General features: G+C 42.2%; 1 protein-coding gene across 2 annotated transcripts in view; it reads right to left on the minus strand.

Annotated features, from left to right (window-relative positions):
* The window catches only part of TP53I3 (tumor protein p53 inducible protein 3), a 121,982-nt gene that overhangs the window by 85,598 nt on the left and 15,332 nt on the right, over nucleotides 1–21,052 (minus strand). The window contains exon 3 of one of the 2 annotated variants that reach the window (XM_086926269.1): nucleotides 12,091–12,250. The exons of the other annotated variant lie outside the window; for it this stretch is intronic. Within the exon in view, the coding sequence (XP_086782395.1) occupies nucleotides 12,091–12,151 (61 nt within the window). The 5' untranslated portion in view covers nucleotides 12,152–12,250. The remainder of the gene's footprint in view (nucleotides 1–12,090; nucleotides 12,251–21,052) is intronic. 2 annotated transcript variants of the gene reach the window in all.

Below are 21,052 nucleotides of genomic sequence, written 5' to 3' on the forward strand. Positions count from 1 at the left end.
AGATAAGAGATCCAGAGCTGGAGTCTAGTTTAATAGCCATATTCTCTGCCACGGGGAGGCTCAAGGGGGTAATAGTCGTGAAGTTATGGTCTTTATGGATAAAAGCGGCTACTCCGCCACCAGTTTTTCCTGGTGGTCGGTTCACGTGTAGGATATAGTAGTCCTGCGTTAATGTAGCTAGCATATCAGGGGTGGAGTCGAGGTTCAGCCACGTTTCCGTGACCAGGAAGATGTCTGGTTTTTCCGCCATAAGTAGCAGGAAAATATCCATCTGGTGATTTACTAGAGAGCGGGTATTAAGATAAAATATACGTAGCGCTTTATTTTTGATTTGGGCAGGGCCAGGTGCCCCAGTGTTGAGGGGGATGGGGAGGCGGTAAATCCGCAGGGGATCTCTGTACCTGAGAGATGCCAATAGAACTGAGGCGCCTGCGGATAGAAGGGTTGAGCGGGAGAGCCGGCTGCGCAAGTGTTCTGAGTTCCTCTGAGGAGTATTTGAGAATTTGGGTGTGGGTCATGGCCCCTGGACCCGTCAGGGCACGGACGGGCGCAGACGGGCTTGCCTTCGGCGCGCCACCAGCGCCCCCGTTGTGCGAACCCACTGCGTGCGTCCGCTGCGCTCCCGCGCTGCCACTGACATTTGTACCGTGACCCCACCTCTAACTCCTCCCCCTCCCGGCGTGAATAGCTGAGGCCGAGGGGTTGTGCTGAGTAGAGCGTCAGCGGTCAGAGCCACTGGTTCTAAAAGGCTGTGGAAGTTCAATTTTAAAACGTTACAAACACAGGTAATCCCAATTTTCTGATTTTTAAAAAGAGGCTAGGCGCATGCAGCAGCAGACCATGAGGCAGTAACACAGAATCCAAGTGCCCGCTCCTGCGCTGCCACTAACATTTGAACCAAGACCCCGCGTCTAACTCCTCCGCCTCCCGGCGTGATTGGCTGAGGCTGAGGGGTTGTGCTGAGTAGAGCGTCAAGGGTCAGAGCCACTGGTGTGGAAGTTCAATTTTAAAAAGGTTACACATACAGGTATTCACAATAGGGGACACATACTTTCTTCACTTAGTCCCATTCGTCAGCACCATTGAGAGGTCTATTCCTTTTGAAATGTATTGAATTATCATGACATAAAATGCATAGTCATGAAACGACAGTCGCAACAGCGAAACTTTCAAAGCTTGCCCTTAATATGGCATTTGTCATAAGGAGATATAGAAAGCTTAGGAGATATAGAAAGCGTGCCATACAGCTGATAAATACAATTATGTATAACTTGATGGAATTGTATCTAGCGTGTTGTTTTAAACGTGCATCAATGCCAAATGTAGTTGATAGTAAATCGAATATGATATTGGTAATGCAATATTGCCTAAATCCTCCGAAACACAAATAATGCATTATGGGCAAAATGGTACAGAAAAAGTGAAAACTTTATTGTCCACAAAAATTCGCAAACAGATATCGCTATAGACTATCATTTTATCCCAGTTTATTTAAACATGATCAACAATTTGTAATTTTGAAGTGAGGATTTGCATTGTGATTTATCATGTAAAAGGGATGAATTGTATTTGATCTGTATTCATACGAACGCAGAACTATCCACTGAGTCAATAAAATACTCAAAGTATGTATTTCTAATGGAATTTGCAGTACAGGAATTAACTTGACAAAGGCGAAACGCGTCGTCCTTGATTTTGGTGCACAATAAAATCATTTGTGCTGTCCCCAGATGTGCCACCTCCTGTTGTGTTCTGCTAAGATCCTGTGAGAATATATATATATATATATATATATATATATTACCTACTGGCGGTCGCCAGTAGGTATATATAGTTAGGATTTTTTCTCTATGGGATTTTTGAAAATTCTATGTCTAATAACTTTGGCGTTTGTGGACGGAATTGGCTGAAATTTTCACGAAAATGGAACATTTTGTTTCTGAGCAGCCCCTGACATTTGGGGGGGGTTTCATCAAGGGGGGGCCGAGAAAAAAGGGGGGTCCCAAAACACGTTTTTCCCATGTTAATTTCCATAGGGCGGTTGGCCTCACTTTTAGCTCGAACGGCTGAATGGATTTGCACGAAACTTGGCAAAATTGTAGGGACTGTTAGCCCGATGTGCCTTTGCTAGGTCTCAATATATGTGCTCCAGTGGATTTTGAGTAATTTAGGTTCAAAAAAAGATATATATCTGGGCGGAGCCTAACCACACATCTGATCTGATTGGCTGTCAGCACTTCATCCAAGAAGTGTTGGCAGCCATCTTGGGACCAATATACATGATAGCACCTCATTAAAAAGCATTGTAGTTAATAGAGGGTTTTAGGACTTTAGTTACATTATAAATCATTTGTTGATGGTACCATACTCGTTTTAGGAATTGTGGTGGGTTCTAAGGTGATTTTACCATGTGAAAAAACCTTCTGCTGTGATATCATGAATATTGTTTGAAAGAAAACTAATATCTCATGATTTTCCCACAGTGGTTTGGAAGGGGATCTATAAGCTAAACTGAAAGCATATTTTCTGTAAATTCACATTATCTTTCTCAGTCATGTGAAAATGAAGTCTGACATTCTCAGTAAAACATGTACATCCAACAAGGACAGAGACTGTCAGTTGATTCCTTTGTGTTCTACTGCAGCCTCCTAGAGTGTTCTAAAGAACAACTAGAGCGCTAACAGTCCTACTTATTACAAAGGGCACATTTTGAGTGACTTCTCAAATCCTTCTCTATTTCATTAAAACATTCTGACATGCAGTCTCCCAAAATGGCCACCAGAGACAAAAGAGCCCAAATGTAGCCCAAATATCACCCAGATGTAGCCCAAGTATAGCCCAATGACAGAATGTCCCAGAGTGTTCTAAAGAACAACTAGAGCGCTAACAGTCCTACTTATTACAAAGGTATGGCACACCTGAAGCCATCTTGATTGGAATAAAGTGGTAACTCTTAAAACATTTAATTTAAAAAGAAACAACATGAGGGGGTATATTTTGCCATAGAAAGTATGATTAGTGCTGCAGAATGAAAAATTAGGGCACATTTTGAGTGACTTCTCAAATCCTTTTCTATTTCATTAAAACATTCTGACATGCAGTCTCCCAAAATGGCCACCAGAGACAAAAGAGCCCAAATGTAGCCCAAATATCACCCAGATGTAGCCCAAGTATAGCCCAATGACAGAATGTCCCAGAGTGTTCTAAAGAACAACTAGAGCGCTAACAGTCCTACTTATTACAAAGGTATAGCACACCTGGAGCCATCGTGATGGGAATAAAGTGGTAACTCTTAAAACATTTAATTTAAAAAGGAACAAAATGAGGGGGTATATTATGCAATAGAAGGTATTATTAGTGCTGCAGAAAGAAAAATTAGGGCACATTTTGAGTGACTTTTCAAATCCTCTTCTATTTCATTAAAAAATTCTGACATACAGTCTCCCAAGATGGCCACCAGAGACAAAAGAGCCTAAATGTAGCCCAAATATCACCCAGATGTACCCCAAGTATAGCCCAATGACAGAATGTCCCAGAGTGTTCTAAAGAACAACTAGAGCACTAACAGTCTTACTTATGACAAAAGTATGGCACACCAGAAGCCATCTTGATTGGAATGAAGTGGTAAGTCTGAAAACACTCAATTTAAAAAGGAACAACATGAGGGGGTTAATTTTGCCATAGAAAGTATGATTAGTGCTTCAGAAAGAAAAATTAGGGATCATTTTGAGTGACTTCTCAAATCCTCTTCTATTTCATTAAAAAAATTCTGACATGCAGACTGAAACATGCACTTTGAATACCAGCAGCAGACGTCCCTGGTGAGCAGTAGCTTTACTACAGTGATCTAATGTGCAACTAGAGTGCTAACATTCAGAATTTATGGCAAATGTGTGACACATCTGAATGCCTTCTTGATGGAACCAAAGTAAACAAGCATTGAAAATGCAATAGATCTCGCCCTCGTTTAAGTTAAAGCCATTCTGTTTGTAATGAGGTGGCTTTATAGCTTTGCTTTTATTAGTGTTTTTTCAACTTTCATGTAAATAACATGCATCTGTATGCATATAAGTATATGTATGCATGCATTTATGTTTGTATTTATATAGATATACAGATGATATATGTTTATATATGTATGTATATATATATATTCACTGAAAAATCCATAGGTTATAGACCATATATAGTTAGGAATTAGCATTTACAAAACCTTGAAAATTCACTGAAAAAACCATAGGTTATAGACCATATATAGTTAGGAATTAGCATTTACAAAACCTTGAAAATTCACTGAAAAAACCATAGGTTATAGACCATATATAGTTAGGAATTCACATTTACAAAACCTTATTTTACTCACACAAAACCATTGAAATTCCATATATAGTTAGTTGCACTAACTATATATCGCGCACCCGCAATCCACTGCTGATGATGTCACATATTACATCATTCATGACATGGTCAGTGACATCACTGATGACATCACTGATAACATCTCAAATGACATCACTGATGACATCACTGATGACAACATCCAGTGACTGTATGTTTCTGTAAAGTTAAAATATGTCTTACATATTGAAGAATGAGTGGATGTATAAGTGTCTGGATGAAGGATTTAGTAGGTGCATGACTGACTGTATGAGTGAGTGATTAAATGTGTCTCACTGAGTGCATGGGTTAGTGACTAAACTGTCTTAATTTGTGCATCATTATGTCTGTTGTTCTGTAAACTGTTGCATGTGTTGATAAGTAGCTATATGAGTAACTATATGGGTTATTGATTGGTTGCCCAAGTATTTGTATGGGAGACTGAGTGTGTGTGTGGGTGGCTGGGAGGTGTATGACTCTGTGCATAGATGTGTGAGCAGTTGATTCACTAGATGTATGGTTTCAAAAGTGCATGTGGAAACAGCTGTATGGGCGGTTGACTGTGTGCATGAGTGTATTGGTGAGTGAATGGATATCTCAGTGCTACATGTCAAAGTAAGTACATATGTAAAACACAGTACATGTGAGAGTTGACATATATAAATAACTGTGCATAAGAGCCAGTGAATGTGTGAGTGGCTGTATGGATCATTGTGAACTTGTATCAGGGATTGTATAAGAGAGTAAATATGTGTTAGTATATGTTTGAATAAGTAAAGTTTGTATAACTGTATAGTTGAGGAAATGGAGGTGTGATTGATTCTTTGCATGACTGACTAGGTGTGTGAGTAACTCCATGGATGAGTGACAGTCTGTGAGTGTCTGTTTACACTGATTGTATCTAAGGTTATATTAGAGTCTGAAGAGGTTCATCGTATTATCACATGAATGATATCATCAGTGATGTGATCAGTAATGTCAAATGAGATGTCATCAGTGATGTCAACAGTGATGTCATTTGAGATGTCATCAGTGATGTAATTTGAGATGTCATCAGTGATGTCATCAGTGATGTCACTGACCATGTCATGAATGATGTAATATGTGACATCATCAGCAGTGGATTGCGGGTGCGCGATATATAGTTAGTGCAACTAACTATATATGGAATTTCAATGGTTTTGTGTGAGTAAAATAAGGTTTTGTAAATGCGAATTCCTAACTATATATGGTCTATAACCTATGGTTTTTTCAGTGAATATATATATATATCAGGGTCTGGAGGCATGTGAGCATTTTTTGAAACGTAGACCACTGAGGTATCGGGAGCATAGCCGCATGATTATCGAAATGACAGAATTCTGCCTCAAAAACAATATTTTTGCCTTCAACGGTGACCTCTACAGGCAGACTACAGGCACAGCAATGGGATCGTGTTTTGCTCCCAGTTATGCCAATCTTTTCATGCGCTACTGGAAGTAGGAAATCTTTGCCAGCCTCACCCTCAAAGAAGACCTCCAGAAAGTCATCATGTGGTTAAGTCACGTTGATGACCTTTTCATCATCTGGAGGGGCGCTAGGGATGAGGCTGAGGATTTCATCAAAAAATTGAACACAAATAAGTATAACATCCTCCTTGCTGGTAACATTGATGCCACTAAAGCAGAATATCTTGATGTTTGCCCTGAAATAAAAGAAGGGAGAATATGTACCTCTCTGTTTCGGAAGGCCAAGGCAGGTAACAGTGTCCTGCACGCCCTCAGCAGTCACCCGGAGGCACTCAAATGGAGTATACCATATGGAGAACTGCTGAGGGCAAAAAAGGAATTATAACAACGCCACAGCCTATGCTGATGAGTAAGATCATAATCAGCAGGCTTAAAAACAGAGGCTGTCCGAATTGGGTCCTGAACAAAGCTAAGGACAGGGCAGCGGGGATAGAGAACACAGAACCTACAAGTTAAACCAGCAGTGGAGGATGCACAGGGAAAGAACAGTACACGCATGATTCTCACTTATAATTCCGACTCACACAAAATCAAACACATCCGGGCTACACACTGGGATATTTTGAAAAGTGATGGGATCATAGGTATTACTATGACAGAAAGACCTAATGTGACATATAGACGTGATAGAAATATTTGCGATCTGGTGGTTAAGGATGACATCACGAATTACCCCACTACCGCTAGTCATGGCCTCATCTGGTTTTTCCCATGTGGCCAGCGTGTAAAAATAGCAAATTCCGGGAAGTATTAGAATATAAGGGTGTCACTAAGAGAATCACCAAATTCCTTACTTGCAGCACTAGTTTTGTCATTTATGCCATTGAGTGTAGTTGCAAGCTTGATTACATTGGGAGTACTACATGCACAGCGAAGAAAAGGGTCCTTGAAAATCTTAGGGCCATCACTAACAACGATCCGAAATACCCAGTGGCACGTCATTTTTATGACAAACATTTTTCTAACACAGCAGAGCTAAGCTATCTGATTCTCGAACACATTCCTAAGAATCCTAGAGTAGGAGACGAGAATCAAGATACATTATTGATTTTCATACTAAAACTCCTGGAGGGTTGATTATGGATGAGGAATTATCTATACATCTTAAGGAGAGCCATTGAGTCTTCCCGCCAACCTCCCCCCCACCCACCTCTTAAGTCTGGTCTGCTGTAATATATGAATGTATTTCTGCTCCCTATAGGTATTCTTGGCAAGAGGATTCTTGCCATTGTTTAGCCGCTACCTCCTAGTCTGGGTGTGCATCAGAAGAATGTTTTTAATGTTTCTCATAATTGTGTGTGATAATGTGTTTTCAACATTGTCACTTGATTTTAACCTATTTTCTTTTCTTTTCTTTCTGTTGCGGCCGGAAAGGAAGGGGCCCCCTCACTGGTATTTTCCCACACGGGTAACCTACCCTTTTCACCGTATGCTCCCCTGTCACTTCCCTCCTCACTTTTGTCACTTGCAGTGTAGAAGATGTTAAGGTAGTTGACTATTATCAGAGGCACAAGTTCTTTGCTACCTACTGAGGCTGGATTCATGTGCACTTGCATTACATTATTTTTAGTTACTAGAGACAACAAGGATGGTTTGCCACAACTACACGCCTGGGCACTTGCCCTTTATTTATTTCGCATGTTCATGGTTTATTTATCCATGTCCTGCATAGGCATTGTACCTGAGATGTTGTTATTATTTTCTCGACATGATTAGTTTTGCAATTTTTGCAATGTGATTTTGCTATATAACAGTGTTTCACCGATCTAGACGTGGTGGTTGGGTCCATCGTCATTTGGCTGTTTTGTACGAAGAACCACCTTATCTGATTAGACATACCGTTCGTGTAGGTTATGTTGAGGACAACTTGTGAGCGGCATAGCCCCTCCCGTCTTACCCTAACGTGCCTTGGTATTCTTCAGTGTGAAGGGAGACTGTGGAGTTGAGTTAGTGTATACATGCGCTTTTGAGCATAAGCCATTATGTTTGCCTTATGAACATTTTCGTATTTTTACTTTGTTACATCTCCCTGTTCCAAAATGGCCGCCAAATTTCTATATTAGGCCCAGTCCTCTGTTGATTTCTTTTGTTTGTACTTGTGAAAAACTTTATTAACTACCATGTTCTATGTGCTCTTTTCATATGATCAAGGCATAGAAGAAAGCAGAGCAGAAACAGATAACCAAGGGCTCTTGGCACGTGATGCCCCGTTGTTACATGACATGGAGTCCCTCAGATCTGAACAATCAGTATCACAGAGCTCACCTGCACAACCCAACACCAACTTAGGGGGCCTAACCAACTTCAAACCACGTTCCACATATACTCCTGTTATGCTCTATGATAATATAGACATTTTTCATGAGGCGGCTATCAAAGAGATCAAGGTGCTGTATACTAAAATGCTCAGAACCAAGCAACACAAATACCAAAAAAACGACCAATATCAAAAATTATGCTAGTAAGATTCAGCAAAATGACAACATCATTGTCAGGCAGTCAGATAAAGGGGGCAATATAGTATTGTGGGCGAGACAACTATATTTGGAAGAAGCCCTCTTTCAACTAAACAATTCAGACTGCTATAGACATTGTGATGTTGGGATGGTGAGAAAAGCCCAGATAGATTTCTATTCCTTGTTGATGGGATGGCGATCATATGGACTCATCAGTATGGATGAATTGAAATTTCTGAAAAATGACAATCCCATCATGCCTGTTTTATACCTGATCCCAAAAATTCATAAGAATCCAGCTAAACCCCCGGGTAGACCTATTATTGCAGCATGTGGGGGATTGCTGGAAAAATCAACCATCTATGTGGACTCATTTCTACAAGAACATGTACAAAATCTACCATCGTTTGTCCAAGATTCCAGTGATTTCCTACGTAAAATCAAGGATATCGACTGGGATCCGAGCTGGTGGTTGATAACACTAGACGTAACATCTCTGTACACCAGCATTGTCCACCAAGATGGTATTAGAGCTATTGAATTTTACTTGGGACAGAGACCTCTAATTATGGCTGAACATAATCGTATGGTTTTATCTATGATTACTTTTTGTCTGAATCACAACTTCTTCATGTTTAACAACCGGTATTACCAGCAAGTCAGGGGGGTAGCCATGGGGGCCTGTTTCTCTCCCAGTTATGCCTGTTTGCATATGGGCTATTGGGAGAGACAGGTCCTCTATGGTGAGCACTCTGACATTGCTGCAGGGTCGATTGTTCGGTGGTATCGTTATATTGACGATGAGTTTTTAATCTGGAGTGGTACAAGTACAGAAGCTGAGCAATTTATTGATACTATTAATTGCAACAATTTTAATTTGGCGTTTACACTATTGAGATTTGCCAGGGGAAGCTACAGACCAAACTTTACAGGAAGCCTACGGCAGGGAACACTGTGCTCCATGCCAGCAGCCATAATCCCGCCCATCTTATATGAAGCATCCCCTATGGGGAGATGCTCCGGATTAGGCGGCTATGCAGCACTGATTCTCAATGTAGCCAAACTCAGGAGGCCAGCAAAATTAGATTTTTGGCCAGGGGCTACAAGACGGGCGAAATTGAGAAGGCGATGCGTAAGGCAAATGCTTCACCTCGCAGTCAGACCCTGGAACGTAAGCAAAAACCCAAACCCGCAGGCATCCTAGAACAATCGGGTAGACTGATTTGGGCTTACAATAGGCAACATGGCGCTCTTAGAAAGATCATAATCAAGCATTGGGATCTGATTAAATGTGACCCCATTATAATAGTTAAAATGCCGGCCAAGCCATCAATCTCCTTCAGGAAAGCATATTCCATGCAGGACGCTCTGGTTAAGTCCAGTCCTGAGGTGATTACACACAAAAACTGGCTGGACAAAAGCAAGGGCTTTAGGAAATGTTCCAGCTGTAAGTCCTGCCTCCATGGAGTCAACAAATCAGAATACACTGTTCCCTTTTCTGCTACCCCAAGCAAGATCAATCAACAAATAACTTGCAAAAGTGAGTATGTGGTATATGTGCTGGAGTGTCCTTGTAACCTGCGGTATGTTGGTAGTACCAAGCTGCAGGTTCATATAAGGATACTCCAGCACATACGTGCCATTAACACCAATGACTCCGCGTACCCGGTAGCACGCCATTTCAAAGAGTGCCATAATAACAACAGTGCACTATTTAAATATTATGCCATTGACTCTGTGGGTCCCCTTAGAAGAGGAGGAGACAGAGAGGGTAGTTTGAGAAAGCTAGAGACCAGATACATCCTGGAGATGGACAGCAAATCCCCGGGAGGTCTTAATTCCACAGAGGATTTTTACACCTGCCTCTAAATACCTCTCTTTCTCCCGCTTTTAGACTAGTATATATAGATATACACATATATATATATATATATATATATATATATATATATATATATATATATATATATAAATACATACTCACACCGCTCTAAAGAAACACGGAGCACTCACAGGTATGTTGATATCTGCTTTAATCCTTAACAGACGCGTTTCAGCAGAAATGCCTTTATCAATGTTATTCAATCAAATAATCAAATGCAGCCAGCACGCAAATTTCATGTTGTTTTAAAATGTTCAGAACCACTTCCATTGGCCGCTTAGCACAGTAAACAATGACAAAGGAATAGATGTTTTCGATTTGGATGCCCAATTCATATCCGCCACGTTGGCATTGTGTTAATTTCTCACAATTCAATTAGCTGCCTTTGTAGCCATGCTTAATGATTTTTAATTTTCAGTTCAATACCTGTATACACCATCAGCTCTTTCATAGGTATTCAGATACTCCAGGCCTCTCAATTAAGTGGACATCCATGATGTTACATTGGCACAGTCCTGTCACTTTCCATTGCATGCATAAACACCCCCTCGCTTGCCACAATTTGAAATTCATACCTGCAGGAACCCGTTTGTATAACCAAGCATCCTTGAGTTCAATAACCCAGCCTCAGGCACAGAGATCATTTTCATGTGTTGGTTCTGGCACTTCTATTAAACATACCCTGCTCCAAAACTCACCAAAAGTGCAGAACTCACAGCGGGTGCTAGCGTGACGTGAGGGTAGGACTCAGGGAATATACACCGCTCTAAGGAATTGTGATGAGTAAAGAGCCTTTTGCCTTCTGTCCAATCCTGGATCGCTCCCCCTATCCTGACTGATCCAGTAACCAGGCCAGCAGTACCCTCTGGCTTCCCACCAGATTGTTCACCACACTCCTCTTCCCCAAGAAAGTAAGTAAAGTAACTCCACGCAGTCCATAGCGCGATAGTGATCCCATAGTGACCACCACCTTGAGCGGCCTTGCGCGGCCCAGCCACCGCCCAGTTTCCTACCTGCATGGTATTTTTAAGTATTAAGAACAGTCTGCATGCCAACTGTCTTACATGCCACTGGGAGCCCTAGTCACTAAATTAAGTTAAATACTCAGTAGGCTAAAATGTTAATATAGTTTTACTTTCAATCCAGTTTTACAATGCTGACCTTGTCCTGATGATGATCTTGACTCAATAAAGATCGAAACGTCGTCGACTCCCCCCAAAGGAAATCCCCCCATTTTATATATTCCTGTGGATTTTCCTTTTGTTGTTTGTGATATTTTGTTAATTTCACTTTCACTCAGTCACAGTAAATCCCTGTCACTTATGTGAGCTCCTGAACGTATCTTTGAAATCAACATGTTGTAAAAGTACAATGATTAAAATTACACTTTGCAATACATGCTCTGCTCCTAAAGTGATTTAGAATATATTCCAAATAAATGTTTGTATGCTTTTAGGACTAATTTAGGCCACCCTTGAACCACTGTACTCCTTATATACACAATAAACCCAGGTTCACTTTACGGGGTACCCTTGTTTCCTTATACTAAAGAAACAAGGAGCACTCACGGGGTATGTTGATTGCTGCTTTAATCCTTAATAGACGCGTTTCTGTAGAAATGCCTTTATCAATGTTATTCAATCAAGTACAGAAAGCACACAAAATTCATGTTGTTTTAAAATGTCCAAAACCACTTCCATCTGCCGCTTAGCACAGTAAACAGTGACAAAGTCCTACACGTTCTAGTTTTATATATAGCAAAATTGGCAAAGTCAGAATCCTCTAGAATATCATGCTTAGAACACCAACCAATACTAATATGATTAACAACTAAACCACCAAACTGCTTAAACTGATATATACGTACTGAATTTTGCTGTCACTGCTGGTCTCTGAATTCGAAGTACATTTAAAGATCTATACATCATTGCCGAAGTCTTGATTTGGAAGAACTCAGAAATGACTGAAACAAAATAGCTATCTTCTCTCCAAATTGGTTCATGTGCAGTTACGGATATTTATCAGACCTGATGATAAATAACAAATGGATTAGGTTTATAAAAACTAGCAGACAAGGAAGAGAAATAAGCAACTTAAAACAAGCAAAACCAAGAGTGGTAAAAAAATAACACCTAAGTTAATACCTGACAAATTCTGGGCAAGCCCAACCTTCTCAAAACCTTATAGATCACTGTGAGGTACATTTCAGTCCAACACCAAGGATGGAACTCAACCTCAATTATATTCTTGATAATCTAAACAGGGTGATCACTTGCAACATCATGTTTATACTACTACTTCTTCCTGGAACATTAGATACCTTTTGCAGAAAAACAGTGATTTACAATTTAGTAATGTATACAATCACTGTGAGTTATATAATTTACGAAAAGAGCATTATATATGTTTCAGTAAAAAGAGATGGTTTATTAGCCGCATAAATCACATAACTCTGTGGGTACCAAGAAAGAGTGGACTTGAAGTGACCTGGAGTGCAAAAAACACAACCAAAGCTCAGTGAAACAAGTGTACAAAGGTTGTAGGTACACAAGAATTAGTCCATTACATACAGGCCCACAGTCACCTGCATTTGTGTGAATTATAGGATAGCAAACAGTTTTATTACATTTAAACGACGTTTCAAACTCTTATAGAATCCAAATGTAGAGGCTATATATAGCTTTATGGCTAGAGCGGTGGATCTCCAAGCTGGGGAACCGGGTTCGAGTCTCGGCAGGGACGCTCAAAATTCTGTGATTCTGGGCAAATCACTTGGGGCCATATGTATGATGCTGTTTTGCGATTGCAAACACTGCAATTCGCAAAAGAATGGTGTTTGCGATCGCAAAACAGAGAATCCCTATGTATAAGAGCCATCCTGAGCGCAAAATTGCTAATCACAAAATTAGCGATTAGCAATGTTGCGAGGCATAGATTCTGAGAATATTTTTGCGAACTCGCAATCTGCGACGCGCCAATTGCAACAATCGCAATTAAGGAGTTCTCAAATTGCGAATAAGCAAAATAAGATGCATGAAAAAAATCGCAATTTGTGATTTCACGAAATTTGAAATTTTGCTAATCGCAAATACCATCAAGTCTGAGCAGGTGGTAACCAGGTGCAACCTATTTAAAGAGGCCCACAATGCCACAGGGGGTTTTCCTCAATGGCTGGGCTGTATCCAGGAGGCTGCGAATCAGAGCTGCTGCACAGAGGAGGAGACGCCAGGAAAGGATCTTCAGAGCGCTCATTACCCTGTTCCAGCGGACTGTGGAGGAAATCCATGTGAACTACAGGCTGGACGAAGACAGCATCCTGGACCTAATAGCGGAGCTCAAACCCATACTAGAACACCCCACATGCAGGACAAACACCATCCCCACCCATGTACAGGTCTTGTGCTCACTGCACTTACTGGCATCAGGGAGTTTTTAGGGATGATAGCCACAGCAGGAGGGGTCTCTCAGAGTGCACTGTTGCGCTACTTCCATGTGTTCCTTAAGGCAATGGTACAGAGGCTGCATCACCACATCCAATTCCCCAGCATACAACAGGCACTAGACCAGACCAAGCAGGAGTTCTACCAGATAACAAAATTCCCCCACGTAATTGGCTGCATACATGGAACCCATGTCGCTATATCCCCACCTCACAGAATGAGTATGTGTTCAGGAATCGCAAGTCCTTCCATTCCCTGAACATACAGGTAGTGTGCAATGCCCAACATATCATCACTGACATTGTTGCGAAATACAGAGGCAGCACCCACGACTCATTCATCTTTCCCCACAGTGGTATTCACCGACGACTCACAAATGGGGAGTTTGGTGAGGGCTACCTACTAGGTAAATGCATTGGTCACAAGGACACACCAGTAAAGCACAGCAGTGGCAGGACAGTGTTTAACCTGATTCTTCTCACCCTGCAGGTGACAGTGCGTATGCTGTCCATGACTTCATCATGACTCCGTACCTGAATCCAGCCACTGCTGGGGAGCGGAGGTACAACAGTGCCCACAGAGCCACCTGCGGTTCCATTGAGAGGACATTGGGAATACCCAATAGCCGTTTCCGCAGCCTACATAAGAGTGGAGGAACACTACAGTACAGCGCGAGACATGTTGCAAAATTGTGGTCGTGTGTGCCATGCTACACAACATCGCCACCAGGAAAGGCACCCCAGTGGAGGTCACAGATTCAGACTCATCAGATGAGGATGGGCCAGCTCCAGAATGCAGGCCAGCGAGTGGTGTTGGTGCTGCTGCATGCCGCCAGAGGCGAGATGAGAACACATAGAACTATTTCTAGGTGAGTAATGATGACACAATGCTACAGATTGGTGCAAAACTGTGGTTTTATTTCCTTCAGTGCAGGAATGTTTCCGTCACACAGGCTGACGTGCACACTATGTTAGTCCAAATGGTTTGCACATGTTCAACACCCATTGCAAGTCTTATTAACAAACATGAGTCAAGATGCAATGGTTGTCCCACCCATTGCCATGTGCCCCTCATGGCTCTTCACCGTCGGCGTACACGCCTTGTTGCCCCTCGCTCAGGGTGCCAACTGCCCTCCCCTGAGGCATCGGCTGATCTCCCCTGGTGCGCACTACGACATCTGTCCTGTGGGATGGGGAGAGTGTTGCTGCTCCTGCTGGATTTCCCATCATCCTCCAGTGAGCTGAGGGGTCCTGTGGCACCTATCGCTGCTGTCCGCAGCTGGTCCACAACATGTGTAACTTGCACCAGGCCCCTGGCTATATCTTGGCAGCAGCGTGCCATCTCATGCTGCTTGGTGACACAGCAACGTGCCAGCACTGATGTGGGAGTGGACAGCCAGTTTACAGCCTTTGTGTAAATGTTCAGGCAGTTGTGGAGGCGCTGTCTCTCCCTGCACCTTGCTGCACGGTCTCGCCCCATCTCTGCGCACATTGCTTCCAGAGCACCAGTCATGGCCATGAAGCCCTCCCTCATTTGGGTCATGTTGTTATTGTGCACTGAATATTGGCACTGTATTGATTTCATTGCCTTTGCTTGCAGGCGCTGTACCTGGAGCATGTTGCCTTCAAGCCCTGCAAATACTGTGCCATCGCCTAAGTCAGCAGTGCCTGTAGACGGCTGTGCCTTGCGCCTGTACGACATTCCTGTAGTAGGACAGTCAGGGGACTGTGCTGTGTGACTTGAGGCACGCTGACCATGGACTTGCTGTTCCTCTCCACTTGTGTCCAGTGGATCTACCTCCAGTGGTGGCAGTTATGGTACTTACGAGGCACTGTCTGTGTGAAACCAGGATTACTGGGCAGCCTTCCTCCTGCTCCTCTTGCCAGTACTGCTCTCCTGTGTGGGATGCATCCTCCCCTCCTGCCATGGGTTCCTGTGTTTCTGGTGGTGCTGTGAATGTAAATGCACACATTTAATTTGGTGTCCTGCCTCGCATTAGTTATGCAATAAATAATTCAGTTTGGAGTTACATGGGTCCTATCTGTCTGTTTTTTGCCTTTCCTGATACACACATTCTGATTGTACCTTGCTGGGTGCCACGGCTCCACTGTTTGGTGCATGTGACTACAACTCCCATAATGCATTCCTGGGTGTGCTGGGTAAATGCACTGGAGTTGCATTCATGTTTGGTGCCTGGGTCTTTCCTGGGTGCGTGGGTGATATATCAGGGGAGTGTTAGCATGCTTCTTACCTTGTCTGGTGTCTTGGGGGTCGGAGCTTTCCAGGTCAGCCACGCCACTGACACTCTCCAGCAGTAGGGTGCCCTCAATCAACTCCTTCAAAGGCGTAGAATCTGTAGCAGTGGACGTCCCACCACCAGTCTTCCTTGCCTCAGCCTTGTAGCCACCTTTTCTTTGGATCTCTTGTGCATATCATACCACCTTTTCCTGAGGTCTTCAATGGTGCGCTGGGTCACGCCGATGGCATTTACCTTCTCCTGTATGTCTGACCAGATTTTCCTTTGGCGTGCCTCTGGCACGCGCTGTGATTGTTTGTCGAACAGGAGCTCATGGCTCACCACCATTTCTTGGATGAGCACCTCCTGCTCCCTTTCACTGAACTTTTCTTTTCTTTTTCTGGCATTTTCCTCCTGCTACTTCTCCTGTGAGTCCAAGTCTCCACCACTCAGATGTAGTGCACAATTGTCTCAGCTCTCCTCCCAGCCTCTCACTCAGCTGCTGTCAATCAGATGCAGCATGGGCAGTCACACTTCCTGGTTGTGATGTCATCAAGCTGCATCTGAATTGCCGATTAGCAGATTCACAATTCCTTATTTGCGAATTCGCAATTAAGGCATCGCAATTTAGGTATTCGCATTTATTTTCTGTGAATTTTTGATAATCACTAAATATTAGCAAACTTTATTTACATCAGGTTTTGCGATTCTCGAATTGCGATTCACAAGAAATCGCAATTTGAGATTTGCAAAATCCAATTTTGATACATATGGCTCCTAATCTCCCCGTGCCTAACAAAAATGAATGTGTCCTCATGTAATGAAACTGGGGGTCATGTAAAGCTCTCGTATACCCTATGTCTCGGGTATAGTTCGCTCTATAAAACTTCCCTAAAAAAAAGGGTCTCGTCAGGATGTGAGGATACCTGGGGGAAACCTACAGGGAATGTAAAACAAAAATTCAAAAGGAACCGAACTGGCTAAAGGGAGAAATGCCCAGATGTTCTGATTTAGACATGATATTAGTTGCAGGTGCCCAGAGTGAGAAAGGAAATCCTTGGGCAGGTTGTGAAGTACAGGTAGTCTATATACATTTTACTGAATCTATATCTCCAATGTTTTTCTTTCTTTATTTGTTATTACTTTAAAACATATGAAGGCTATTGCTATACCCTTTTCAGAATATAGCAAAATGATTAATAAAACACCACACGAGACCTGTCTTTGCATAATACAGGTAAGAGCAAAGAACAGTTTACACAAACTGAACCATACCACATTTTTTTTAAAAGCTTACTATATTTGACAACTGATCTGATCAACGCTGCAGAGTACTTTGTCCTGGAGCTTGAGGATTTTGACTTGCACTGACACTGTGAAAATGAGCCAGCTCTCCCTATTCAAGTATATGCTGGTACCATATCTAGCATCAAGATGCCACCTTGTTATAATGCAAGCCATCTGAAGAGCAACTCCTTTGCTAGCAACAAAGAGACTGTGTGAGTTAATCTCCATTGACTGCCACTGGAATGCAGAATTGAACCTAAAACCATGTGCATTCTTAACACAGTTCAACAGAGCTAAGAGTCATTTAAGCATCCAAGCCCAGGCCAAGTAATGTATGCCACAGTTTAGGATACTTATTTAACAAAATCTTTGTTATTCCATGATTTTGCAGGGGTCAACACGATGCAGGAGCAAAGACCTAAAGTGCTCTCCTCTTTTCAATTAGAGACATGATTAATCATTTTAAGTTCCATGATGCCATGAACACCAGTTTTTATCATAGATCAAAAGAACAGAAAGCCTCTTCCTGAGTAATCATTTCAGGGTTCCAGTGACATCAAGATGTGCTGAATAATGCTACACTTTACAAATTCAAACATAAAACACACATCCCAAATCAAATACTTACAAATTAATAGGTTACACAGTCCCATAAGTCAAGAAATTAACATAACCTACCTTTGGACAATTGTCCTAAAATAACTAATTACTAAAAGCACATGATTAGATTTGACCATAACATATAAAATACATGTCCCGTCAGTGGGGAACTAGAGCAACGAGGATCAGATCAATTATCAAATTGTCTCCCTCAAACAAAAATGTTCAAAAGAGTCTTTGCTGGTTTTACCACTTGCTGGAGGAGCACATTATACTGTTATTTTGCCACACCAGATATGAGACTGACGTACATGTTTTCAAGTATTAATATATCTGATGTTGGATCCGTAAATATCTTTAACATTTTCAACATATATTATTGTTTATGACAAAAGGCTTTGTAAAAGTCACTCCCCGATTCATACTTGGAAGAGGGCTCTGGGTCTCGTTTAGAATGTGTTAGAGAAGCTCCTGGTTTACACCGGCAGAGTCTCCGCTGCTGGCATTCCAATTTAAACCTCTGACCTGGCGGCATGTCTGGTAAAGGGCTACCAGGTCTCAGTAAAAGTCATCCCACCCTATTTAGAGCAGGGCGACCATCACTCATATTCCTTCCTCATGTTCCCCATGCAAGGCATCTGACTTTCAGGACTGGGAAGGACGGCCTTTTCCAAAGAGTATCTCACATGCCACTAGAGAACACTGGTGGACAGAGAGCGGGAGGACAGCGCAAGTATCTCTGCATCAACCCTTGAACCCCCTAGCTTTATCCCATTTTTTTAACAAACTCACAGGTCTGCTAAGAGGTGGTTTTGTAGCGGTGATTCCCAAATTATTGCCTCCTAAGGATGTGCACACATCAGCAACAATAATAGGTAGCTCGCGATAACGGTTGGCTTGTGCAACCGCTGTGAGCAGCTAGCATATAGCCTGTGATACTGCTTCACCTTTAATGTTAGAGAGAATCATTACTGATACTACAGGAACATTTCCCATTAGTTTTATCCCCAGATCCAGGGCAGCAGCTGCCCTGTGTTCATTCTGTATTTGTTTTAATATGTCTGGCAAGACTGACTTCATGGGAGTGCTGTGACTAATAGTATAGACATCAGCGAACACTGTCCCCCAAGTGTTGCAGTCTCCTATAGCGGAAACCATCCCTTAGGGTAAGCACATAGTCCACATTCTGTGCATATCTTGTAGTCCAATAAGGGGAAACATAGCTTCGATCAGGTCGACTTTTTGGGCAATCCAAAAGTAATTTCTTCACGAAGAGTGGGTGTTTGCCCATAACTGAATGAACAATTACAGGACTGATTGTAGGCATTGCAGGCACCTGGGCTCGCCATGGTAGGCCAAATCTTGCTTGCTCTGCCAAGGAGCGTGAAATATATTGAGTTATGAGGCTATATAGAGCAGATAGGCCATTGTATAAGGCTTGTGTTTGTATAAAGGTCTGATTAGCCATATCAGGATAAGGTGTGTATCCAGCTAAGCCCATCATTACTGAGGGGACCAATGCGAACAGGTGTTGCTACATGAGGGAGGGCGCCTAGGAGCCAGGTATGATGTTCCTAATAAGACAAAGGTATTTCCATAAGCAGTTGGTGGAGGTGTAATGTATGTATGAAATGTGTTTGTATTATCATTCACATCTGGAAAATGAACCCAAGAATAAAAGGCTTGAAAGCGATAAGTGGAATCCACTCCACTACAAAGATAAAAGCACCACCTGCGTTAGTAAGTCCATGTTGCCTTACATGTACTTGGACATCAGGTCTGCAATTAACAGGAATAGCAACAGGCTGCAGCACAGCCATAATACAACAGTGTGGGAAACAAAGTGCAGCACTAAAATTGATGTAGTCCTTTTAAACTTTCAAGCTTGAAAAATCAACAGAATTAGGTGCATCCTAAATACTGTAGAGGATGAATCCCAAACACTACAGACGTCTCCGGTAAGAGGTATATGGGTAATGTGGACACTCACAAGCGCAACTCAGGAGACCCATGAATAAGTACCAGACCAAACGTTGGTGGTGTCCTGTTGTAGGAATTCTGCTTAGAAACAGAACTATGTCTGGGACCACAGAATGTCAGCATGTAGGGACTTAGTCACTATACCACGTCAGTACCTATGGGCACAAATCCAGACTTACTCATAGTGCTTTAACTTCCAGAGCGACAGGTAAATTAGCACCCCAGAACAAAACATTCTGAACTCTCTAAGGAGTCGTGGTAACAGGCCATCACCTTTCTTTCTCTCACTCGCACATGTCCACAATAAAAGGATAGAGACACGGAAAAGCTTACACTATTTATTGAAACTAGTGTGCTATATCATGAAGAAACTGTGCTGCAAGTAGGACACCTATGTAAGTCAATAATGTGATTAGCACAATTAATAAACGTTACCAATGCTAAGCCCTGCCATAGTGAATGACCAATCAGCCTAAGCCTACTCTTACTATAAAAGCACAGTGTTATACTAAAGATCTCTGGGATTAGTGCCGGGCCCCATACCGGACGGTCATAATCAGTTGGTCTTTATCTAATGCATGCAGCTCATTTCAGGACCTAATTCCTGTTTGTTTTTAGAACAGCAGGTCTCGGCTTATATGATAAGGCTTGTCCTATTCGGAAAACAGCAGCTGGATCTCTCTATTAAGTCTAGGTGTTAGTGTCCGACCATAGAGAAAAACAGGGAACAATTTTGTTTAGCCTTGCATGAGATGTGCAAACAGAAGCGCAGCAGAAAAGCTACAAGAAAAGGCAGTTTCTTTTCGAAAATAACAGTGTGGCACAAAAACAACTATGTTACTTTGTAACTTGTGTAAAGCAAAAGTGGCCTATTACATGTGTAGCTAGGCTAACATAAGGGAAAACTACAGTGGGCCCTATAGGGAACTCACAACAATATTGGTCTTTTAGAGCCTTTTTAATGACTTTTTCGACAAATTAATTTGTGTACCCTAGCCGATACCCTTCTCTTCCCACAGTGTGTGATGTGCAGCTATATTATGAGTGGTATAAATTAAGATCACTTGTGGTGGCAATGTTGTCCACTTTGAAGACAAATCACATGTAGCACAATATGGACTTTATCCTGTTTTGCTGGGAAGACCATTCTAGGCTCCCCATCATTGATGTTGCCCTTGGGGCCTGTGTCTAGGAAACAGTAGATGTTTCAACTGTGCCTGGTTTCTGGACTACAATGGGTGTTCAGCCCAGAGATTTGCTAAGCAATAACATCAGAATAAAATTGT

The sequence above is a fragment of the Lissotriton vulgaris genome, chromosome 6 (genome assembly GCF_964263255.1).
Source record: "Lissotriton vulgaris chromosome 6, aLisVul1.2, whole genome shotgun sequence".
Taxonomy (NCBI): domain Eukaryota; kingdom Metazoa; phylum Chordata; class Amphibia; order Caudata; family Salamandridae; genus Lissotriton; species Lissotriton vulgaris.